Here is a 26,271-nt window from a genome sequence, read left to right on the forward strand (position 1 = left end):
TGTAAAATTCCTAAAATATAATTCAGTTAAATTTATTTTACAGCTCTTCATTTTCATAATATTTTTTAAAGATATTTATTTTTTAGTTATAGGTGGATACAATATCTTTATTTTATTTTTATGTGGTACTGAGGATCAAACCCAGTACCTCACGCATGCTAGATGAGCATTTTACCTCTGAGCCACAACTCCAGCCCCCTCATTTTCATAATATTAAATGAACCAGTTAATCACTGAAGTACTTGGTCTTTTAGAAGCTACTAGGCTATTACCAGAAGAATAACTGTCAAGATTTTTAGCCTCAAAGTATTTGATCTAAATCAGCTTGCATGAATGTTGCATAATGTAGTAGATATTAGTGGTATAGAATAATGGTAACCCACATTTAAAATTGCTGGTTTACATAATACGGAAATTTCATGGACTTGCCAACATAAAAGATTATTTTTATTATATTGTTATTTTATTCTCTCTCCTTTCTGCATTTCTTCTCTTTCTCCTTTCAGGATCAGACTGACAGCTGCAGAAGAAAATAAGTAAAGTTGCTCTTTCTTGGAGAGCTTTCTTTCTGCTATTAGCTATATAAAACAACTGAGTAGGAACATAATTATATTCAGTAATTCCTGCATTCTTACTCAGTTTCATTCTCAAGCTGGCATTATAGGTAAAATTCTTATATGTACCAGTCTGGTTCTTTTTAGTTCCTTCCACAGCTGCTAATGCCAGTGATAACCAGGTGAGGAGGACTGACTATTGCTTTGTTCATCCCAGAGTAATGTTTGTCATGTTATAATGCATATATATACTTTGGAGGTGGTATGGGTAATACCCAGCTCACTTTGTCTATTAATATTAATAGGTGTTTTATTTTTATTTTGTCTTCCACAAGAATATGGGTTCAGTTTTCTTCAAAACTCTTATGATAAAATGGTTTATTTCTCTTCAAAAAAATGTATATAAATAGTACACATATGAGGTTTCCTTTTGTTGATATGCTCAAATGATGTCATTGTTACAGGCATTAGTCAACAATCCCAAAATTAAAGTAGTAGATGGGAAGTATGCCTTCAAGCCCAAGTACAACTTGAAAGATAAGAAGGCCCTACTTAGGCTCTTAGATCAGCATGACCAGCGAGGATTAGGAGGAATTCTTTTAGAAGACATTGAAGAAGGACTGCCCAATTCCCAGAAAGCTGTCAAGGTAACCTATGTTTTCTTTCTGTGTCTTAATAGAAAAATATTTTAAAATATTTTTTAAAAATATCTTCTTGGTTTTAACTTTAAAATATTTAAGTCATTTTTAAAGCCTCTATCATCCACGCACACGTGTGTGTGTATATGTGTGTGTGTGTGTGTGTGTGTGTGTGTGTGTGTTTATAGCCACTCAGAGACTTGAAATATGTGTTGTGCCATAGAGCAGGAAAGAGGGTAGCCATCTTTGTGTAACTTAGCTCTCTTTTGTTGCTATAGTAGTATGATTATTTGATTCTTCAGAATATTTCTGAAAATTTTTCCTCAACGATATTAGTGTTCTCTGTCAAGTTGTGTTTGTAATCAAGAGCTCCTTCAACAATTCTAGTAGACATTGCATGAAAGCACAAAAGCATTAGTTGAATAGGCTGGCTGTTTAGGTATGCTGAGGTTGCTGTCAATAAAAGTTATACTGATGTATATTATATATGAGGAGCATGTGACAAATCCATTCTTTTCTTTTAGCCTTAATTCTTCTTCTTGGAGCATTTTTATTCATGAGTATTTTAAGGCAGCAAGAGATTTGGGCAGAATTTTTACCTCTGATCAAATTTATTATAGAGTTTCCTACTTTCACTTTCCGTGTGGTTGCCCCATTCTCTGTTTTCTGGTTCTTCTCTCTAGACACACTGAGGATTTTATTGAGTTTTAACTGCAGATTGGCTCTTTCTTCCTCCATTTTCTGCCTGCTTTTGGTTGACCTCAGTTCCTTTTGGTAGTTTGATTTTTAAAATATTTTAAGGGTTTTATAGTGCTTTCTGTTGGAGGATTGGTCCTTTAGGAGCTACTTGGCCTCTGCTAGTAGAAGAACCTCCTAAGATTTTTAACTTAAAATATCTTAACTTAATCTATACAAATGTTAAAAGTGACAGGTCACAAAAGTTGATAAATTATGAACTTTGAGAGCATGTTGAAAAGTAAGGCTACTGAATCTAAACTTTTAAGACTACATGTTTCCTGCTCCACTCTTTCTCTAATTTTGATAGTGACCAGTATTGTTATTATACATTAGACTTTTTATTACTTCTAAAGTGGCAGTGCTATAATCCTGTAATTCCTTAATTTTGTGATATAAAATCACTTTGATACTCTATTTTCCCTGGTTCTGTTCCCTTAGGATTACAGCTGAAAGGGTCATAAAAAGTACATAGTCTATTCTTATTTTAAAGCAGGATTGTTTGAAACCCAGAATTTCAATTCTGTTTTTAAAAATATAAAGCTATGGGGATTAGGGATATATAACTCAGTTGGTAGAGTGCCTGCCTTGCATACACAAGGTCCTGAGTTCTATCCCCAGCATCCCTTCAAATATATATATGTACACACACAAACACACACAAATATAAAGGTGTGTTCTATCAAGGAGTTTTTTGGCATACCTAAGCTAAATCCTTTTGCATTGTTTCTCTTCAGTTCCTTTTAGAGATGGAAGATAATTACTCTCATTGTTGATCATACAATGCTTTGAAGAAATGTATGATATAGTGCTAGCAAAGAACACAAAGGTTTGTGGAAAAGCAATAAAACAAAAGAAGGAAGAAAACTAGTGATTATTCAGATTACTCATCCCTCAGTACTTGTTATTTGGGGGTTTTCTAACTGCCAGCATAGTCCTATTCAGCTAGTTTGTATTTGTGATGTGATATATTAATTTTAAAGATGATGTATTGAATGATCTATATTGTTCTTTTTTAAAATTAAATTAAGTTTAATTATGGTAAAAAACTTATAAAATTTAGCATCTTAACCATTTTTAAGTGTACAGTAGTGTTGAGTATATTTGCATTGTAGTGCAAAAGATCTCTATAATTTTTACATTTTACAAAACTGAACCCTGTACCTCTTACACAACTACTTTTCCCTCTTCTCACAGTCTCCAGCAAGTCACCATTCTATTTTTGACTACTCATATAAGTGAAATCATCCAGTCTTTTTGTGACTAGAGTATTTGATTTGATGTGATACCCTCAAAGTTCATCTATGTTGTAGTAGCATGTCAGGATTTCCTTCCTTTATAAAGCCAATTAATATTCCATTGTATGTATATACCACATTTTTGTTTATCTGTTCATCCATTGATGCACATTTGAATTAATTCCATCTTAACCATTACAAATGGTGCTGCTATTAACGTGTACAAATGTTTCTTTTGAAACTCCTTCAATTTTTTAAATATATATATTCCTAGAGATAGAATTGCAGGATCATATGGTTAGTTCTATTTTTAATTTTTTGAGAAATTGCCATACTGTTTTCCATAGTGATTGTACCATTTTGTAGTCCTCCAACAGTGTACAGGGGTTCCAGTTTTTCCACATCCTTGTTAAAACTATTATTTTCTTTTTATTTCTGATAATCATCCTGATGAGTGTGAGGTCATTATAGATTTTTATTTTTATTTATTTATTTTTTTTGATACCAGAGATTGGTATCAGAGACACTTAACCACTGAACCACATCCCCAACCCCTTTTTATTTTTTATTTAGAGATAGGCTCTCTCCTGAGTTGCTTAGGGCCCCACTAAGTTGCTGAGGCTGCCTTTGAACTCCTGATCCTTCTGCCTCAGCCTTCCAACCTGCTGGGATTACAGGCATACACCACCATGCCTGGAGGTCATTGTGGTTTTGATTTGCATTCTCTAATGATTAGTGAGTTTGAGCATCTTCATGTACTTATTGATGGTTTCATCTTTGGAGAAATGTCTGTTCAAATCCTTTGTCTGATTTTTGAATTGGGTTGTTTTATTGTTGATTAGTTGAGGGAGTTCTTCATATATTCTTGATATTAATCTCTTCACAGACACATGATTTTCAAATATTTTCTCTTATTGTGTAGGTTGCCTTTTCATTCTGTTGATTGTGTTCTTTGGTGCATTTTTTTTTTAATTTGATGTAGTCCCATTTATATATATTTTTTACTTTATTGCACATGCCTTTGGTGTCTAAATCTAAATCTAATGCCATGAAACTTTCCCCTATCTTATTCTATGAATTTTATAATTTGGGTCTTAAGTTTAGGTCTTTAATCCATTGAGAGTTTATTTTTTGTTTAGGGAGGTAAGATAAGGATTCAACTTTATTCTTTTACATGTGGATATTCAGTTTCCCTAGCACCATTTGTTGAAGCCGCTCTCCTCTTCCCATTGAGTGGTATTGGCACTCTTGTTGAAGATCATTTAACCGTGTATACAAAGGTTTATTTCTAGGCTCTTTATTCTGTTTCATTAGTGTATATATGTCTGTTTTTATGCCAGAGCTACAATGTTTATTTACTGTAGGTTTGTGGGTTTTTAAAAATTTTATTTATAGTTAGACATAATAACTTTATTTATTTTTATGTGGTGCCTCACACGTGATAAGCAGGTGCTCTACCACTGAGCTACAACCCCAGCCTTTGTGATATCTTTTGAAATCAGGAAAAGTGAGATCTTTAGTTTGGTTCTTTTTCAAGGTTGGTTTGGCTATTTGGGGTTCCTTGATATTTCATATAAATTTTTGGGTGGATTTTTCTATGTCTGCAAAAAGTGTTAGTGGGATTTTGATGGGGAATACATTGGGTCTGTAGATCACTCTGGGTCGTATTGACATCCCAACAATATTAAGTTTACCAGTCCATGAACATGGAAGTCTGTTGATTTAATTGTAACTTCCTCAGTTTCTTTCAGCAGTATCTTCAGTACAGTCATAACCATTTACCACTTGGGTCCCATGGACTTAATTCTATCATTTTTAAATATTTAAAGTCATTTTATGAATATTTTTAAAAAGTACAGTTTCATCATACATTTTAATAAGAATTTAGCATGTTGGTATAGCATGTCCTTAGCATATATGAAGTCCTGAGTTCAATCCCAGCACTACCAAAAAGAAAAAGGGGGGGGGGGGCGGAGAGACTCTAACATAACAAACATCTGTTAAATTTTGGCAAATGCACATCAAAAAGAAGAAAGAATATTATAATACATCCTTTTATCAGAGTGAGACGGTAAAGATTCTTATCATAAAATATATTGTATGCTGACGTTTATTCTGTTGAATAACTGGATGAGAATACTTTGTTTTTTCCTTAGAAGTATCTCATTTACTCATTTACTTTTGTTTTGTTTTTTTGGTACCAGGAATTGAACCTAGATGTGCTTAATCACTGAGCCACATCCCCAGCCTTTTTTAAATTTTTTATTCTGAGACAGGGTCTTGCTAAGTTGCTGAGGCCCTTGTTATCCTCTAGCCTTATCCTCCTGAGCCACTGGTAGTCATGCACTACCATGTCTGGCCATTCATTGATTCTAAAGATTGAGATGATTTATGTGTGGTGTTATCATCTAAAGACTTTATTTCTGTGATGAATTTCATTAGATAGCAGTCTAGAATGCTGCTAACTGGCTTTTTGAATTCATATTCTGATTCATCTAATAATAGTAAAATATCCTCTGTCAGTTTTCTTGTTTTTCCTCTTGTAGGAGATACAGAGTTCTGAGTTGTTAAATTTGGTCAATGAAAGCTAAAGGACAGCAGAGCCTCTTCCAGTATTTCAATCTTTCAGAGATTTCTTCTTTCTTTCTTTTTTACTTTTTTTTCCATTTTTTGAGACCCGGTCTTCCTATATCACCTAGGTTGGCCTTGAATTCTTGGGCTCAAATGGTTCTCTACCTTAGCCTCCCAGGTAGCTGGAATACAGGTGTGCGCCACCACACCTGGCTTATAGTAAGCTTCTTAAAATAATTGTAGAATGTGGGCAATGCCATAAGAATGATTATTCTGCTTTGCCTCATACTTCTAGATGAGTTAATCACCCTTCCATTTTCATATTTTAAAATGCTTTTTAAAAACATAAGTAGAAATAATTGATTGGTAATAATGAGTAAGCAGCAAAATATTTCAAGGTAGAGGAAAAGTAAGAACACAAAGACCCCATAGTGTATCTTGTATTAATAAAAGGGTCCAGTGGGTCCAAATGGTAATTAAGTTTTATTCCATTAACATTTTTTTTTCTTTTTGTTCTTTGGACTCACAAAAGGTTTTAAAATATCAATCCTTAAAAATAAAACTGTTCAAGAAAGAGACTCAAAGAGGGTTTGAAACTGGGTCCAGAATTCTTTTTTGTACACAATTTTTTTTTTTTTTGTGCAAGGTAATGTAGAATTTACTGAAAAATCTTTCTTTATCTTTAAGGCTTTAGGGGACCAGATACTGTTTGTAAATCGTCCTGATAAGAAGAAAATACTTTTTTTCAATGATAAGAGCTGTCAATTTTCTGTAGATGAAGGTGAGCCTTTTCTTTTTACTTTCTTTAGTTTGTAAGTACATGGCAATTTTAGTGTGATAAAATTTATAATATTCATAATACAGTTATAATTTAAATGTTACTGATTTCTTAGCATTATCTTAGAATATAGCTAAAGGACATTATGTTTAATATGTTGTTTCTTAGAATGCAATTCAAAATGTTATTTAAAAGATTTTAGGTTAATTGTACTTGCAATCACAATATAACAGTTCATGGTTTCTTGTTTATTGCTCAACTGTACCAAATAGGTATTTATTTTTCTATGTCTGTAGTTTTACAAATGTCACTTCATATCTCAATAAGAAAGCTTGATGCAGGATGCATAAAAGAACAAACTTACGTTGGTGACTGGTATTTTCTTAACTTATGAATTTTCAGTTATCACATTGGATGAGGAAGAAGATAATTTTTTCTTTTCTTTCTGGAAGATGTACAGTTGGGTACTAAGCTATGTTGTTTTGGATTTTTGTTTCAAATATTTGGAGGCAGTATTGGTTGTGTAAAAGATAACTGAAGATGTTTAGTGAAAATAAATTTTCTTCACAGATTCAAGCAGAAATTCCCATTTAAACAAATATGGGGGTAATATACTGTAATTTGTATTGCTTTTGAATTGTTGTAAAATGACAAGAAATGAATCTGAATGTAATTATAAAATTTAAAAGTAATATGAACCTTCAGTAAAGTATTCTAACAATATAGAAATAACATAGAGAGGGCTGGGGTTGTGAGGTAGAACGCTTGCTTAGGACAGGTGAGACCCTAGGTTCGATCCTCAGCACCACATAAAAACAAATAAATAACAACACATAAATAAAGGTTAAATTCTTTTTTTTTTTTTTTTAATAATTTATCTAAATTTTTTTTTCTTTTTTTTTTTATTGTTGGTTGTTCAAAACATTACATAGTTCTTGATATATCATCTTTCACACTTTGCTTCAAGTGGGTTATGAACTCCCATTTTTAGCCCATATACAGATTGCAGAATCACATCAATTACACATCCATTGATTTACATATTGCCATACTAGTGACTGTCGTGTTCTGCTACATTTCCTATCCTCTACTATCCCCCCTCCCCTCCCCTCCCCTCCCCTCTTCTCTCTCTACCCCCTCTACTGACCTTCATTTCTCCCCCTTATATTATTTTTCCCTTTCCCCTCATTTCCTCTTGTATGTTCTTTTGTATAACCCTGAGGGTCTCCTTCCATTTCCATGCAATTTCCCTTTTCTCTCCCTTTCCCTCCCACCTCTCATCTCTGTTTAATGTTAATCTTCTTCTCATGCTCTTCGTCCCTATTCTGTTCTTAGTTACTCTCCTTGTATCAAAGAAGACATTTGGCATTTGTTTTTTAGGGATTGGCTAGCTTCACTTAGCATAATCTGCTCTAGTGCCATCCATTTCCCTGCAAATTCTATGATTTTGTCATTTTTTAATGCAGAGTAATACTCCATTGTGTATAAATGCCACATTTTTTTAATCCATTCGTCTATTGAAGGGCATCTGGGTTGGTTCCACAGTCTTGCTATTGTGAATTGTGCTGCTATGAACATCGATGTAGCAGTGTCCCTGTAGTATGCTCTTTTTAGGTCTTTAGGGAATAGACCCAGAAGGGGAATAGCTGGGTCAAATGGTGGCTCCATTCCCAGCTTTCCAAATTGGCTGCACCAATTTGCAGTCCCACCAGCAATGTACAAGTGTACCCTTTTCCCCACATCCTCGCCAGCACTTGTTGTTGTTTGACTTCATAATGGCTGCCAATCTTACTGGAGTGAGATGGTATCTTAGAGTGGTTTTGATTTGCATTTCTCTGACTGCTAGAGATGGTGAGCATTTTTTAATGTACTTGTTGATTGATTGTATGTCCTCCTCTGAGAAGTGTCTGTTCAGGTCCTTGGCCCATTTGTTGATTGGGTTGTTTGTTCTCTTATTGTCTAATTTTTGGAGTTCTTTGTATACTCTGGATATTAGGGCTCTATCTGAAGTGTGAGGAGTAAAGATTTGTTCCCAGGATGTAGGCTCTCTATTTACCTCTCTTATTGTTTCTTTTGCTGAGAAAAAACTTTTTAGTTTGAGTAAGTCCCATTGGTTGATTCTAGTTATTAACTTTTGTCCTATGGGTGTCCTATTGAGGAATTTGGAGCCCGACCCCACAGTATGTAGATCATAGCCAACTTTTTCTTCTATCAGACGGCGTGTCTCTGATTTGATATCAAGCTCCTTGATCCATTTTGAATTCACTTTTGTGCATGGCGAGAGAAAGGGATTCAGTTTCATTTTGTTGCATATGGATTTCCAGTTTTCCCAGCACCATTTGTTGAAGATGCTATCCTTCCTCCATGCTTTTAGCCCCTTTATCAAATATAAGATAGTTGTAGTTTTGTGGATTGGTTTCTGTGTCCTCTATTCTGTACCATTGGTCCACCTGCCTGTTTTGGTACCAGTACCATGCTGTTTTTGTTACTATTGCTCTGTAGTATAGTTTGAAGTCTGGTATCGCTATACCGCCTGATTCACACTTCCTGCTTAGCATTGTTTTTGCTATTCTGGGTCTTTTATTTTTCCATATGAATTTCATGATTGCTTTCTCTATTTCTACAAGAAATGTCATTGGGATTTTGATTGGCATTGCATTAAACCTATAGAGAACTTTTGGTAATATTGCCATTTTGATGATGTTAGTTCTGCCTATCCATGAACAGGGTATATTTTTCCATCTTCTAAGATCTTCTTCTATTTCTCTCTTTAGGGTTCTGTAGTTTTCATTGTATAAGTCTTTCACCTCTTTTGTTAGGTTGATTCCCAAGTATTTTATTTTTTTTGAAGATATTGTGAATGGAGTGGTTGTCCTCATTTCCATTTCAGAGGATTTGTCGCTGATATACAGGAATGCCTTTGATTTATGCGTGTTGATTTTATATCCTGCCACTTTGCTGAGTTCATTTATTAGCTCTAATAGTTTCTTTGTAGAGCCTTTTGGGTCTGTTAGGTATAGAATCATATCATCTGCAAATAGTGATAATTTAAGTTCTTCTTTTCCTATTTTTATGCCTTTAATTTCTTTCGTCTGTCTAATTGCTCTGGCCAGCGTTTCGAGAACTATGTTGAACAGAAGTGGTGAAAGAGGGCATCCCTGTCTTGTTCCAGATTTTAGAGGGAATGCCTTCAATTTTTCTCCATTCAGAATGATGCTAGCCTGAGGCTTAGCATAGATTGCTTTTACAATATTGAGGTATGTTCCTGTTATCCCTAGTTTTTCTAGAGTTTTGAACATAAAGGGATGCTGTACTTTGTCGAATGCTTTTTCCGCATCTATCGAGATGATCATATGGTTCTTATTTTTAAGTCTATTGATGTGGTGAATTACATTTATTGATTTCCGTATATTGAACCAGCCTTGCATCCCAGGGATGAATCCTACTTGATCATGGTGCACAATTTTTTTGATATGTTTATGTATCCGATTCGCCAGAATTTTATTGAGGATTTTTGCATCTAGGTTCATTAGAGATATTGGTCTGAAGTTTTCTTTCTTTGAAGTGTCTTTGTCTGGTTTAGGTATCAGGGTGATGTTGGCCTCGTAGAATGAATTTGGAAGTTCTCCCTCTTTTTCTATTTCCTGAAGTAGCTTGAAAAGTATTGGTATTAGTTCCTCTTTAAAGGTTTTGTAAAATTCTGCTGTATACCCATCCGGTCCTGGGCTTTTCTTAGTTGGTAGTCTTTTGATGGTTTCTTCTATTTCCTCGATTGATATTGGTCTGTTTAGGTTGTCTATATCCTCCTGACTCAATCTGGGCAGATCATATGACTTAAGAAATTTATCTATGCCTTCACTATCTTCTAATTTATTGGAGTATAAGGATTCAAAATAATTTTTGATTATCTTCTGTATTTCTGAAGTGTCTGTTGTGATATTGCCTTTTTCATCCCGTATGCTAGTAATTTGAGTTCTCTCTCTTCTTCTCTTCGCTAGCATGGCTAAGGGTCTGTCGATTTTGTTTATTTTTTCAAAGAACCAACTTTTAGTTTTGTCAATTTTTTCAATTGTTTCTTTTGTTTCAATTTCATTAATTTCAGCTCTGATTTTAATTATTTCTTGCCTTCTACTTCTTTTGCTGTTGTTTTGCTCTTCTTTTTCTAGGATTTTGAGATGAAGTATGAGATCATTTATTTGTTGGTTTTTTCTTTTTTTAAGGAATGAACTCCAGGCAATGAATTTTCCTCTTAGAACTGCTTTCAATGTGTCCCATAGATTCCGATATGTTGTGTCTGTGTTTTCATTTATCTCTAAGAATTTTTTAATTTCCTCCTTGATGTCTTCTATAACCCATTGATCATTCAGTAACCTATTGTTCATTCTCCAAGTGATGTATGATTTTTCCTTCCTTCTTTTATCGTTGATTTTCAGTTTCATTCCATTATGATCAGATAGGATGCATGGTATTATCTCTACTCCTTTATATTGTCTAAGAGTTGCCCTGTGACATAATATATGATCTATTTTTGAGAAGGATCCATGTGCTGCTGAGAAAAAAGTGTAACTGCTTGATGTTGGGTGGTATATTCTATATATGTCAATTAAGTCTAGGTTATTAATTGTGTTATTGAGTTCTATAGTTTCCTTATTCAACTTTTGTTTGGAAGATCTGTCCAGTGGCGAGAGAGGTGTGTTGAAGTCTCCCATGATTATTGTATGGTGGTCTATTAGACTCTTGAACTTGAGAAGAGTTTGTTTGATGAACATAGCTGCCCCATTGTTTGGGGCATATATATTTATGATTGTTATGTCTTGTTGGTGTATGGTTCCCTTAAGCAGTATGTAGTGTCCCTCTTTATCCCTTTTGATTAACTTTGGCTTGAAATCTATTTTATTTGATATGAGTATGGACACTCCTGCTTGTTTCCGAAGTCCATATGAGTGATATGATTTTTCCCAACCTTTCACCTTCAGCCTATGTATGTCTTTTCCTATCAAATGCGTCTCCTGTAGGCAGCATATTGTTGGGTCTTGTTTTGAGATCCATTCTACTAGCCTGTGTCTCTTAATTGGTGAGTTTAAGCCATTAACATTTAGGGTTATTATTGAGATATGGGTTGTTGTTCCAGCCATATTTGTTTATTTATGTTACTAAACATGGTTTGTTTTCCTCTTTGATTATCCCCCCCCCCTTACTGTCCTACGTCCCACTGTTGGTTTTCATTGTTATTTTCCATTTCCTCTTCCTGTAATGTTTTGCCGAGGATGTTTTGAAGAGATGGTTTTCTAGCTGCATATTCTTTTAACTTTTGTTTGTCGTGGAAGGTTTTAATTTCATCTTCCATCCTGAAGCTTAATTTCGCTGGATACACAATTCTTGGTTGGAACCCATTTTCTTTCAGTGTTTGAAATATGTTATTCCAGGATCTTCTAACTTTCAGAGTCTGTGTTGAAAGATCAGCTGTTATCCTGATTGGCTTGCCCCTAAATGTAATCTGCTTCCTTTCTCTTGTAGCTTTTAAAATTCTCTCCTTATTCTGTATGTTGGGCATCTTCATTATAATGTGTCTAGGTGTGGATCTCTTATAATTTTGCACATTTGGCGTCCTGTAGGCTTCTAGAATTTGGGATTCTGTCTCATTCTTCAAGTCTGGGAAGTTTTCTCGTATTATTTCATTGAATAAATTGCTCATTCCTTTGGTATGGTGTTCTATACCTTCCTGTATCCCAATGACTCTTAAGTTTGGTCTCTTAATGTTATCCCATATTTCTTGGATGTTCTGTTCATGGTTTCTTAACAGTCTTGCTGAGCTGTCTATGTTCTTTTCAAGTTGAAATACTTTGTCTTCAATGTCTGATGTTCTATCTTCTAAGTGTTCTACTCTGCTGGTAGTATTCTCAATTGAGTTTTTAAGTTGGTTTATTGCTTCCTGCATTTCTAGGATTTCTGTTTGTTTGTTTTTTATAACCTCTATCTCCCTGTATAGTTGATCCTTTGCTTCCTGGATTTGTTTGTGTAATTCCTTGTCGAAGTGATCTTTCATTGTCTGATTTTGCTGTCTAATGTCTTCCTTGATACTCCAGATCATCTGAAGCATATATATCCTGAATTCTTTATCTGATATTCCATCTGCTGCAGCTGTTACCTCTTCTAAAGTTGCGTTGACCTGCATTGCTTGTAGTCCTTTCTTTCCTTGTCTTTTCATACTGCTTGCGTTTCTTTCTTCTTGGTGAAACTGTTGTGTTTTTGAAATTTTTCCCCCCCTATATATTTATATTGCTCTTGTATAGTTGCAAAGTCTCCCTTGCAGGTGCGGGCGGGGGCTCTGCTCTGCCCCTCCTCCAATTGGTGTGAGGTGTCTACCACGCCCGCGGACCCCTGGGCCTGATCCGCCGTTGTGTCACAGGTCTGCCTACCTTGCAGTTGGGGGCGAAGGCTCTGCCCTGCCCCTCCTACCACGCCCGGGGACCGCTAGGCCTGATCTGCAGGTTGGTCGCCGGTCTGCCCACCTTGCGGGCACGGGTTTCAGTTCCGCTCCGCCCCCACTCCAATTGGGGTCACTTGACCACCACACAGGCGGGCCACTGGGCCTGATCTGGGCGCGGGCGAAGGCTCTGCTCTGCCCCTACTCCAGTTGGGGTGAAGTGTGTACCACGCTGGCAGGCCGCTGCACCTGATCCGCCGGTCTGTCGCAGGTCTGCTTACCTTGCTGGCGCAGGCGGCGGCTCTGCCCTGCCCCTCCTACCACGCCTGCAGACCGCTGGGCCTGATCTGCAGGTTGGTCGCAGGTCTGCCTACCTTGCGGGCGCGAGCGGCGGCCCCGCTCCTCCCCTCTGGCTCGACGACAAAGCGAGAGAGACTCGGGTATCTGTGACTCACCCTCCCTACCAGGGGACCAACTGTTTCCGTCGCCGCTGGCACCGATGAAGTTCTCTCCTCGGCCGCTCTCCGATGACATCAGATCTCTGCCATGCTGGCATCCCCTGTTCTATGGCTGAATCCCATTTTCTTCTCTTCCAATAGGCGGAGCTGTGCCCTCTGAGCCGAGCTTCTGCCCTCTATGTGCTGACAGAAATCCCTGTACGGTGGCTCCTGGGAGTCTCTCAATCCTGTTAGTCCAGAGCCCTTTCACTTATCCGGCCCCTCCCCCTGTTCCTCCTCCTAGCCAGCCAGCCAGGTCCTGTTCACCGGAGGCGGTTCCCCAAGGATCTGATTACACTTGCAGCCCCACCGCGTGTCCTATATCCCGAACGATGAACACCCTCTCTGTCATTCATCTAAGCCCCAGTGCTGTGGTGGGGTGATCTGGGAACCAACAGTTTAATTTTTCCTGACCCCTTTGGTGGGCACGCCCCCAGAAACTGGCGGCTAAGATCTTGGGTGTCGCCGCTGGTGTTAAGGGGAGGTGGGGATCTGGAATCCCCTCTGCTTCCCTACAGACACGCCCCCGGAGAGATTCCGGAGGTTTCCTGGCTGCTTGTATCTGGAGGGGGTGGGAGTCACACACCTGCTAATGTGGATTCCGCTGGGAAGGAATTCTGTCTGCGGAACTCTGGTGATGTCACCACTCTGCTATGGCGGGCCCCAGGCTCCTTGCCGGAGTGTCCGAAGGGAGGGGTGGGACTGGTCTGTCTCTGGTTGGTTTCAGCTCCCGGTTCGCTATTTCATAAAGGCTTGGCGAGAGACCTCTTCCTAGAGTCCCTGCACCGCTCCTGCTGCGCTGCGCTGCGCTGCGCCTCGGAGGCTATCCGCCCTGACACGGGGGGCACGTGCAGGCAGCCGACAGTCGCTGAGTCGCGCGGGCAGCGGCTGGCGGGTCTGGACCTCTGCGCTGCGTGGCGGAGATTCACTCATCTAGCGCAGACTGTCACCTCCAAAAATCCTACCGATTCCCGGCCGGTCTCTCTTTAGTGGAATTTTGCTAGGAGTTTCTCAGCAGGTCGAATCTAAGCGTATCCATGCGTCTCTCTGACCCCGTTGTTGAGGAGGTACTGAAAGCGCTGCCTCCCCTCTCGCCGCCATGTTGGATCCTCCTAAATTCTTTTTTTTTTTTTATATGTATTTTTTAATTGTAGTTGGACACAATACCTTCATTTTATTTATTTATTTTTATGTGGTGCTGAGGATCGAACCCAAGGCTGCACATGTGTGAGGCAAATGCTCTACCACTGAGCCACAACCTCAGCCCCAAGGTTAAATTCTTAAAAAAGAAAGAAAGAAATAACATAGAGAAGAATAGTAATATTAGACTACAAATAATGAGACTATTGCTGTGGCTTGCATATTGTAATATTATTGCTGCTTTATGACAAAATTGAGATTCTTCTGAATGAGCAATTTTGTATAACAAATGTTGTCTATTATTTATTTACTTGTTTATTTTTTGCAGTTTTGGGGATTGAACTCAGGTGTGCTTTGGCACTGAACTCTATTCCCAGCCCTTTTTAATTTTGAAATAACGTCTGACTGAGTTGCTTAGGATCTCACTGTTGCCCAGGTTAGCCTTGAATTTGCCTCAGCCTCCTGAGTGGCTGGTATTACAGTTATATGCCACCATGGTGGATTACTTGTCTCTTTAGTAGTTAATAAATGTTTTGATTATAATTTTGTAATTTCTGCAATAATAAGTTTTTCTCTTTCTTTGCTGATGATTGAATCTAGGGCGTCATGCATGTGATGGAAGTGCTCAATAACCAAGTTATACCCTCAGCCTTGGTTTTTCTTTTCTCTTATCTGGCTAGAGATATTCAGGGTTGTGGTGCCTAGTAGGTAAGGCTTTACTTAGATGACTATGATTTATTTTAGGAAATAAAATGTGTGTTTTTGTGAAAATCCTGATTGAGTAATTCATAAAGTTAGTTCTCAATAAATGTTAGTTAAATAGAAACTTGCAGAACACTCTGCTGCAGAATAGCAATTTGTTGCTGTTTCTTTTTTTCTTTTGTTAGTTGTTAGTGGAACTTTATTTATTTTATGGGTTGCTGAGAATTGAACCCAGTGCCTCACACATGCTAGGCAAGCATTCTACCACTGAGCCACAACCCCAGCCCCAATTTGTTGCCGTTTCTAATAATAAGGTAAACTTTTTCTATAAACAAGTAGTAACTATTTCTGTACATTGTAGCAGGAGATGCTTAATAAGCCAAGTTTTGTGTACTACTTAGCAATTTTGTATTCTTTTAATCTTCTTTCCTTGAAATTTTGCCTTATTGTTAAGTTTTATAATTGTTAGATGCATTTCTTGTCTTAAAAACATTTAAGATTCTTCTAAGTTAAAAAAAAATCCTTCCAAGAAAGAACTCATATTCTTAGGGATAGTTACATTTTGAAAAAAATGTGCCATACTTAAAAAATAACTTATCACAGGTTCAAATAGTAAGATCTTACACTAGAAAGCAGATGTGCTTGTTTTTAGTTCCAGTCCCTTTTGTGTCAACTACTTAAATATTTTTGTTTTGCATTCTTTTGGTGACTTTCTCCATATTGCTAAATAATTCGCAGATGCTGTTGTTTCTTGATTTTTAAAACCTCAGACATTTTGTAATGACATTCTTATCATCACTCTGGTCCAATGTCTCTTTCTTCTCCTTCTGTAAATATACCTCTAGTTTTATTGTCTCCATCATTTACTTTGATACCTTCAGTAGCCAAGATACTTAAACATTCTCAGTGGAAATTTTTAGTATTAAGTCTGCTCAGCAGATGGCAGCATAGGATAGTTTATCTTTTCTATAGGTGGATGTTTGAGTTAAGGTGAATTGTCAATTGGAAAGAGACTGTATAGCTCTTGAAGAGAATAGACTGAAACTCTAGAAATTCTTGGTAGTATTTCAGTGGAGTGTTTTAGGGATGTACATTGTGTTTAGCAGTAATAGGCCCAGCTGTTCTTGTAATCCTTAAACTAAGCTATGACCATTTTCTGTCCTTTGTGTGCATACTTTGTTTAATGTTGCTTAGATTTTTTTCTTTTACTTCTATTTCTTAATATTTATTTTCATTTATTAGCCCCAAATCTGCACATTTCCTCATTGTTTGTCTGATAGGGATAAAATGAGAATCTTCACTTTTCCCCCTAGATTTTAAAAGTAATCACATGTGCTTATTAGTAAAATTTCACATATCCAGGAACAAGTTTTGTATTTTGATGTTTGTTCTATTTTCTCTGTATTGTAGATAGTCTGAAATGATGCATGGCTATTTAGTATTCCACCTTGTGTACCTGTTGAGATTTTAAAATATTTAACAATGTTGCAGCAAATATCCTTATACATCTTACACATTGATATGTGTGTTATTTTTTATTTTAATGAAGTAACTGTATTAATCAGGAAGAAATTGAAGAACTAAATTGATAAAATATATTTGCCTCTTTTAAGACACTTCTCAGAAGATGATACACAATCAATCAACAAATATATGAAAAAATGTTCAATATCTCTAGCAATTAGAGAAATCCAAATCAAAACTACTCTAAGATTTCATCTCACTCCAGTCAAAATGGCAACTATTAAGAATACAAACAACAATAAGTACTGACGAGGATGTGGGGAAAAGGGCACACTCTTATGTTGCTGGTGGTACTGCAAATTGGTGCAACCAATCTGGAAAGCAATATGGAGATTCCTTGGAAAACTGGGAATAGAGCCACCGTTTGACCCAGCTATCCCACTTCTCAGTTTATACCCAAAGGACTTAGCCACCTCAGTGTTTATAGTAGCACAATTCACAATAGCTAAATTGTGGATCCACCCTAGATACCCTTAACCCAATGAAATATTATTCAGCATTAAAAAAGAATAAAATCAGGCTGGGATTGTGGCTTAAGTGGTAAAGTGCTTACCTAGCATGCATGAGGCACTGGGTTCAATCCTCAGCACCACATACAAATAAAGATATTGTGTTCACCTAAAAAATAACTAAAAAATAGACATTAAAAAAAAGAATAAAATCATGGCATTTGCAAGTAAATGGATGGAATTGGGAGAATACAATGCTAAGTGAAGTAAGCCAATCCCAAAAAACCAAAGGCCAAATATCTTCTCTGATATAAGGATACTGATTCAAAATGGGGATAGAGGTGGAGCATGGGAGGAATAGGTGAATTTTAGATAGGGCAAATGGGAGGGAGGGGAAGGCAGGGGACAATGGAATGAGATGGACATCATTACCCTAAGTACATGTATGGAAACATGAATGGTGTGACTCTACTTTGTGTATAACCAATTTGTATAATATGAATTGATTTGCATTCTGCTGTCAAATATAACAAATTAGAATAAATAAAATAAAGATAGATCTTTACTTAGCTGGGCACAGTGGTGTACTCCTCTAATACCAGTGGCTCTAGAGGCTGAGCCAGGAGGATCACAAGTTCAAAGCCAGCCTCAGCAATTTAGCAAGGCCCTAAGCAATTTAGTGGGAACCTGTCTCAAAATAAAAAATTAAAAAGGGCTGGGGATGTGGCTCAGTGGTTAAGCACCCCTGAGTTCAATCCCTGATATCTGCCCCCTCAAAGTCTTTAAAGTTGCTGACTTATTTAATAAATGGTGAAATATTTCCCCAGATTTCTTAGTACTAGACCATCCTTAATACTCCTAGAATACCCTTCCCTTGGCTTATGTACTTTGGAATTTTTATACTAACATTTTTAGGATTTTTTTTTGTATGGTTATTATGCTGGATTAATAAAAAAGAACACTTCTTCCTTCTTTCTTTTCCTTTTCTGCTCCTTTCTTGTGAGAATATTAGATTTGAGGAGAAGATTTGAAAACATATGCCCATAAATGTGTCTGTGTCTGTTTTTTTTTTTTTTTTGTGACAGGAATTGAACCCGGGGCACTTACCCACGAGTCACATCCTCAGCCCTTTTTATTTTTTGAGACAGAGTCTTGCTAAGTTGCTGAGGCTGGCTTTGAACTTCTGATCCTCCTGACTGAGCCTCCTAGCTGGTATTACAGGTATTCACAATGGTCCCTGGCTGGTTTGTGGTTTTTTTTTTTTTTTTAATATTTATTTTTTAGTTGTGGTTGGACACAATACCTGTATTTATTTATTTTTATATGGTGCTAAGGATCCAACCCAGGGCCTCACACTTGCTGGGTAAGTGCTCTACTGCTGAGCCACAACCCCATTCCTGGTTTGTGTTTTTTAAACAACATTATTAATGTCATATTTGGCTGTGTCTTTTAAGTTTTCTATCTTGTGAGTCAGTTTAGAAACTGTGTTTTCTTACAAACTAATTCATTTAGAAACTTCAAATTTGTTAGCATTAAATTTTGTAGAGTATGGTTCTAGAACTTGTTTTATTTTTTGTTATGTTGCCTTTTTATTGCTAGCTTTTGGTGTACTTGGATATTCTTCTTTATTTCTTTGTTAAGTAACTTATTGGATTGTTTTACTTTTATTGTATACTATGTTCTAATTTTAACAGAAATATAATCTATCACTCTACATTACTAATTTTTGACTATGTAAATTCTGTCTGAGCGGGCATTAAAGTCTTTTCAGTATTTCCTATAGTTGGTGTTTTATTTTGTGTATTTAGTTTAAAAAATTTTTTTTTAGTTGTAGATGGACACAATACCTTTATTTTATTTATTTTTAATGTGGTACTGGGGATCGAACAACCCCCAACCCCCATTATTTATTTTAAAATATTTTTTAGTTGTCAGTAGATTTGTATTTATTTATATGTGGTGCTGAGGATGGAACCCAGGGCCTCACACATGCCTGGCAAATGCTCTACTACTGAGCCATGACTCCAGCCCTATTTTTTATTTATTTTTTTTAATGAAGAGTTTTTAGTCTGTGTATGTTCTTGGCCATTATAGTTTATTTAAGGATTGTATCCATAATCATTATAAAGTGTACCTCTATTTTATATTTAATTTTACTTGAATTATATTTAATTTTACTTTATCAGTCATTACTGTCATAACCTTTGTCTTTTGTTTTATGTGACTTCCTGGCCATGGCCTACATAGGGAGGGAGTAGGTGACCGTTGGAAGTGTGGACTGGCTGGAAATAAACTCTAGAAAAGCAGTATTAAGAAATAAGGGGCCAGGGTTGTGGCTCAGTGGGCAGAGCACTTGCCTAGCATGCATGAGGCACTGAGTTTGATCCCCGGCACCACATAAAAATATGCAAGTAAAATAAAGATATTGTGTCCATCTACAACTAAAAAAATAAAAAAATAAAAAAGCAAGAAATACAGGCCTGGCGCAGTGGCACAAGTCTGTAATCCCAGCGGTTCTGGAGGCTGAGACAGGAGTATCACAAATTCAAACCCAGCCTCAGCAAAAACGAGGCACAACTCAGTGAGACCCGGTCTCTAAATAAAAATAGGGCTGGGGATGTGGCTCAGTGGTTGAGTGCGCCTGAGTTCAATCCCCTGGTACCAAAAAAGAAGCACAAAAGATGAGAAATTATTCAAAGCAGAGGCATTGTGATGATGGGTAGAGGAGACTTGATGGGTCTGATCCTAACAAAGGGAAAAGCCCATGGATCCTTTATTTATAGTTAAGCATATCAAAGAGATTCATCGAGGAGCTTCTTTAGGAAAATAGGATGACAATGGGGAAAACAAGTTGGTTGGGGCTTGGCAGCTTTGAAGGGGGCAACTGCCTTTGAACTTTGGGCTGTGAGCTGAGACAGGGCACCAGCATGATCTGGGAATTTTACACACGTTCCCAGAAAAGCAACCAATCCTGCCTTATGATGGCTCAAACAAACCCTTAATTCTTACCCGGCTTCCAACATAACTGATAGATTTTTGCATTTTATTCTCCCGGTATTCTTTGTTTTAGGCATTTCCTTCGTAGGTGGCATGTGGTTATCTTTAAGTTTTTGAATTGGTTCTGAGTCTCATTTTATATCATTGTTATATGGTGTGTTCTCCCTATTATTTATTTAGAAGTTGTGTAATTTATGTTTATTTTCTTACTCTCTATTGACTTTTTATTTCCTTGTTGATATTTTCTGGATTTTCGTTATAATCTATTAATGTTTATTCATGAATTTATTCAACAAATATTTATTCATCTCTTACTGTGTGCTCCAGTCATTTTGCTAAATGTAGGCGACACAGTAGTGAAAAAGATGAACTACTCTTCTGCTTTCATGGAACTTACACACTACAGGGGAAAATAGAAAAAACTTAAAAAATATTATAGATTGTTTAAAATGCTAGGAAGGAAATAAATGAGCTATTTGCCATGCCGTAAAATCATTGGGAAAGTTCAGAGACAAACTCACTGAAAAGAGATGAGGTAAGCTAAAACCTAAGGAATGAAATAGAGCCAGTCTTGTAAGTCTCGGAATAGTGCCCATATGGTTACAGTTTTAGGGGAAGTATTCAAGTAGAGGGAATAGCAAAAGCAAGACAAAAGGGAAAACTTCGATTTTTTTTTTCTTTTTCTCCCTATACTAACGGTGTTTGATTCATCAGATTTAGTGAACCCTTTTAATGACAAATGTTTTGTGAACGCCTTTTTTGCTCTTGTGAAATTCATAGATAATATAAACTATGAACACACATTTTCTTTAAAGATCAGTATAATACCTTAAGTAACATAAAGAAATAAAAGGAAATTTATGTTTCTAAATTTTCTTTCAGTATTTATAAATGGTCAGGCACAGTTTTACTAAAAGTGGAATATAAACAAAACATCTATTTACCTTCATATATAGAGTCACCATGAATTTGTTATCTATAAATGATTGATTTAAGTGTCATATAAGCAACTTATAAACCATAACCAGTGTTTTCTCTAAGTGGTATACAACTCCTGGTAAAACTCTGAAAAATGCAAAGTGAAGCTTTTCTGTGATTTAACCAAAAGTAAACTATTCTATGACTATACAATGTGCATTGTATATTTTGAGAAAATGAAGTGTATATTAAAGCATTACACAGAGTGCTTTGTTAATACACACATACATCCATGCACACAATTAGATTATAGGCTGTAATATTATAAACTGGTATTTTTTTTCATTAATTAATACTTTCTAGGATAGATAGTGGAAGGTAAGCAGGATTTTCAACTTGGCAGCATTGGACATTTTGGGGCTAAATAATTTTTTGTTATTGTTGTTGAGAGTTGTCCTATGCATTGGATATTTGTCAACATCTCTGGCTTCTTTAGATGGCTAGCATAGCTTCCTCACAGTGTGAAAATAAAAATTGTTCTTCAGATATTTCCAAATTTACCCTGGGGGACAAACTTGTCCAGGTTGAGAATGAATTAAAGGTACACTTTATACAATAAAGAAAGATTGAGATATATTCATTGTCTTCAAGCTCTGTTTTCATAGGTTCTGTCATTCAACACTTAGTGATAAAAGGAATACCAAAGTATTAAGGATAGCTGGTTGCAGTAGCGCACACCTGTAATCCCAGCAGCTTGGGAGGCTGAGGCACGAGGATCATGGGGTAAAAGCCAGCCTCAGTAACTTAGCAAGGCCCTAAGCAACTCAGTGAGACCCTGTCTCTAAATAAAGTACAAAATAGGGCTGGGGATGTGACTCAGTGGTTGAATGCCCCTGAATTCAATCCTGAGTACTACTCCCCCCGCCCCCGCAAAAAAAGGGCTGGGTATGTGGCTCAGTGGTTAAGTGCCTATGGGTTCAATACCTGGTACAAAATAAATGAATGCTTGCATGCACAAGGCCCTGGGTTCAATCCCTAGCACCACAAAACAAAACAACAACAACAAAAAAAACCAAACAAATAAACAACAACAACAACAAACCAAACAAAATGAATGAATGAATGAATGAATGAATGAATAAATGAATAAATAAATGTGAATAAAGTTTCTGTCCTTGAGCTTACATGCTGAGGAGGGAGAATGACATAGGAACACATAATACTGATGGTCAATATAGTTAGATGTATCAAATGTGTTTTGACTTAAAATATTTCCAACTTGCTGTCGATTTATTGAGATGTAACCTCATTGTGAGTTGAGGAGCATCTGTATAGTACAACATGTTGCATATTATAATTTCAATGGTACAATGCCATAAGGACACCAGAGGAAATATGTGCAGGAATCTCAAGGGTAAAATACCATTCATTTACTTGAACATGTCAGTGTTACATCATCAATTTAAAAAATAGTTTTAAAAAATCTGAGTTTTTGTTAACAATACAAAGAATGTGTATTTCCACTTAAGACTCATTGAAAATCGACACATTTGGAGGTTGGGATGGAGCTTAGTATTTATTAGAGCTCTTGTCCGGTGTGTGCAAGGCCTGGGGTTGAATTGGCACATTTTAACATTTGTCTTTCTCTTTTCTCTTTCATGTTTTACTTTTCAACATGCTTGGTTTTTTTGATTGTATTAATGTTGATTTTAGACCACTAGGTGGCAGTCTTTGCTTTAGAGAGGAGCCATGAGTGAGTAAACTTTGGGGCCCAGTGAAGATTCACCCTTTATTCTATCTGTATTAGACAACAGATGTTCTTAAGATGAGACACAGCTAAAGTAAGGAGACAGTTTATCGCATAGTATTTTTAAAAATTAAACAGAGAGGTGAATACAGAATATTGGACCTAGGAATGCATCTTATTTCACAAAGATATTTATTTCCCTAATCAAAATCTTATTCATTTAGAGGCAGTATGAATGCAGTGGTCAAGAAGACCATCAAGAAGTGAAATTGTAGTTTTTAATCTTAGCTCTGCTGCTTTCCAGCTTACACAAGATACTTTTTTTCTGCGATTCCTCAATTGTAAAATGGGAATAATGGTGTCTCATTATGAGGATTAAATGAATAATGTAAATACAAGTGCTAGAGCTTAGAACAAAACCTAGCATATAGTAAGAACACAGCAGTGTTAGCTATTAGTAGTATTGAAAATATAGGATATAAAATACTAGTGTATAATTCTCCTTATTTGGCTATTTACTTATTAGATCATTGACTCGTGATTTTATAGTTTTGCATTTAATTAGAGGGCAAAGACAGAACTATTTAACAGTCTGAGGCCACATTTGCAATATGCAGTTATGTATTTAAAAATTTTTTTAGTTGAAGATGGAATAATATTTTTTATTTTATTTATTTTTATGCAGTGCTGAGGATTGAACCCAATGCCTCACACGTGCTAGGCAAGTGGGCTTTACCACTGAGCCACAACCCCAGCCCCTATGTATTGTTTTTTGGTGTTCCTGATACGGTACCAATGACTATGTGACCTTTCCCCCATTGGTGGTAACATGTTCTTTTTGACTAGGATGCTAAATAATTTTACCTTTATTTTTTGCTCCTTCTAGTAATTACCACTTCTTTTTTTTTTTTTTTTTAAGAGAGAGAGAGGGAGAGGGAGGGAGGGAGGGAGAATTTTTAATATTTATTTTTCAGTTTTTCGGCGGGCACAATATCATTGTTTGTATGTGGTGCTGAGGATCGAACCCGGGCCGCACGCATGCCAGGCGAGCGCGCTACCGCTTGAGCCACATCCCCAGCCCCAACCACTTCTTCTTTTTTAATTTTTTTTTTGTAGTTGTAGATGGACAGCATGCCTTTATTTTATTTGTTTATTTTTATGTGATGCTAAGGATCAAACCCAGTGCCTCACCATGCTAGGCAGGTGCTCTGCCACTGAGCTACAGCCCCAGCCCCAAGTAGCTACCACTTCTGAGTCGTTGCTCTTGAGCTATGATGCTTGCATGTGCATGTATTTGCACTTTTAATTAAATATTTTCAACATCTTGCCAAATGTCCATTGTCAAGTTTGAATTAGGTTTATACTTTCATCGTAGTATGTGAGAAGGTGTCCATTTGTTTATATCCTCACCCGTAATGAGTATTTTTATGTATGTATTTATATGTATATACATGAATGAATGAATGATAGTGTCTCACTGAAGGAATGAATAAATGAATGATGGGGGTCTTGCTCTGTTGCTAAGGGTGGCCTTGAAGCCTTGGGCTCAAGCTAGTCTCTTGTCTCAGCATGCCAAATATAAGAATATGCCATCTTGCCCAGCTTAATAGATATTTTTAGATGACTTTGCCAGAAAATTATTTTGTTTTTAGTTTTTACTTTCTTATACCAATTTTATAAAATTAAAGAAAAACTTTATTTCTCTTTGCATTTCTGTCTGCTGAGCATCTCTCCATATAGTAAAAAACAATTAAATTTGGAATCCTGTGAAATTCTGCTTCTAAAATTTTGCCTGTGTCTCAGTGTTCATCTAAAGTATTTATGTAGCTATAATATATTTACATTATAGATTTAACTTTTTTTTTTTTTCAAATTTTTAAATTTTTCTTGGGTACCTGGGATTGAACTCCGGGGCACTCACACCACTGAGCCACATTCCAGCCCTTGTATTTTATATAGAGACAGAGTCTCACAGAGTTGCTTAGGCCCTTGCTAAGTTGCTGAGGCTGGCTTTGAACTCACGATCCTCCTGCCTTAGTCTCCCAAGCTGCTGGGATGACAGGTGTGTGCCACCACACCTGGCTCTATATATAACATTTAAATACTGCAGCAGCATTTAACTAAGGAAAGTCAGGGATTGAATATAAAATACATATATTTGTGTGTGTGTATATATCTATACACACATACACATATACACTAAAGGGGCTGGAAATATAATTCAGTGGTAGAGTACTTGCTTATCAGGTGTAAGGCCCTGTGTTTGAGTCCCAGCACTGCCAAAAAAGTAAATAAATAAACATAAACAGAAGAGTTTTTGTTCAGGGATTTTCTTCTGAAAATAGCTTGACTAACATTCTTTTAGCAAAATGAAATATTAAAAATTTGTTTTAACAATTTTAATTCCATTGTGCCATGAAAATTTATAGTGTTGTGTATTATTTTGGATTGTACATTGATATACAGATTAGTTTTGAAGACAATTGCTGTCATTATTCTAGGAGGTACTATTGCCTCTGTTATTGTATTTTAGGAGATCCGCAACATATAAGCTTCTGTTCATTATCAGATAGAAAGGCAAGTAGTTTCGATCTTCAAGGATCTAAAATTTTGCAGTGCTGCCAACATAGAGGCTTGGTAAAATTAATGAATACAAGGCATTTTTGTCACATGTACTTTCCCCATTTACCTTTTTTTTAAAAAAAATATATTTGTTAATTGTAGTTGGACACAATACATATTTATTTATTTTTTATGTGGTGGTAAGGATTGAACCCATCGCCATGTGAGCGCTCTACCACTGGTCCCCCACCTTTATACAGAGAGAAGTACACAGTTGAATTGTTATACAGATGTAAGGTAACCAAATTCTAAATTAATGCAGTTTTTATGTGATAAATTAGAATTTAAGTGCTGGCGAGGATGTGGGGAAAAGGGTACACTTGTACATTGCTGGTGGGACTGCAAATTGGTGCAGCCAATTTGGAAAGCAGTATGGAGATTTCTTGGAAAGCTGGGAATGGAGCCACCATTTGACCCAGCTATTCCCCTTCTCAGTCTATTCCCTAAAGACCTAAAAAGTGCATGCTACAGGGACACTGCTACATCGATGTTCATAGCAGCTCAATTCACAATAGCAAGACTGTGGAACCAACCTAGATGCCCTTCAATAGACGAATGGATAAAAAAAATGTGGCATTTATACACAATGGAGTATTACTCTGCATTAAAAAATGACAAAATCATAGAATTTACAGGGAAATGGATGGCATTAGAGCAGATTATGCTAAGTGAAGCTAGCCAATCCCTAAAAAACAAATGCCAAATGTCTTCTTTGATATAAGGAGAGTAACTAA

The 26,271-nt window shown here is 36.5% G+C and overlaps 1 protein-coding gene across 2 annotated transcripts in view; it reads left to right on the forward strand.

The window, feature by feature from the left end:
- The window catches only part of Gtf2e2 (general transcription factor IIE subunit 2), a 79,028-nt gene that overhangs the window by 43,225 nt on the left and 9,532 nt on the right, over nt 1–26,271 (forward strand). For both annotated transcript variants that reach the window (XM_027939334.2, XM_027939335.2), the window contains exons 5-6: nt 1,019–1,201; nt 6,424–6,517. In XM_027939334.2, coding sequence (XP_027795135.1) covers nt 1,019–1,201; nt 6,424–6,517 — 277 coding nt within the window. The remainder of the gene's footprint in view (nt 1–1,018; nt 1,202–6,423; nt 6,518–26,271) is intronic.

The sequence above is a fragment of the Marmota flaviventris genome, chromosome 3 (assembly GCF_047511675.1).
Source record: "Marmota flaviventris isolate mMarFla1 chromosome 3, mMarFla1.hap1, whole genome shotgun sequence".
NCBI lineage: Eukaryota > Metazoa > Chordata > Mammalia > Rodentia > Sciuridae > Marmota > Marmota flaviventris.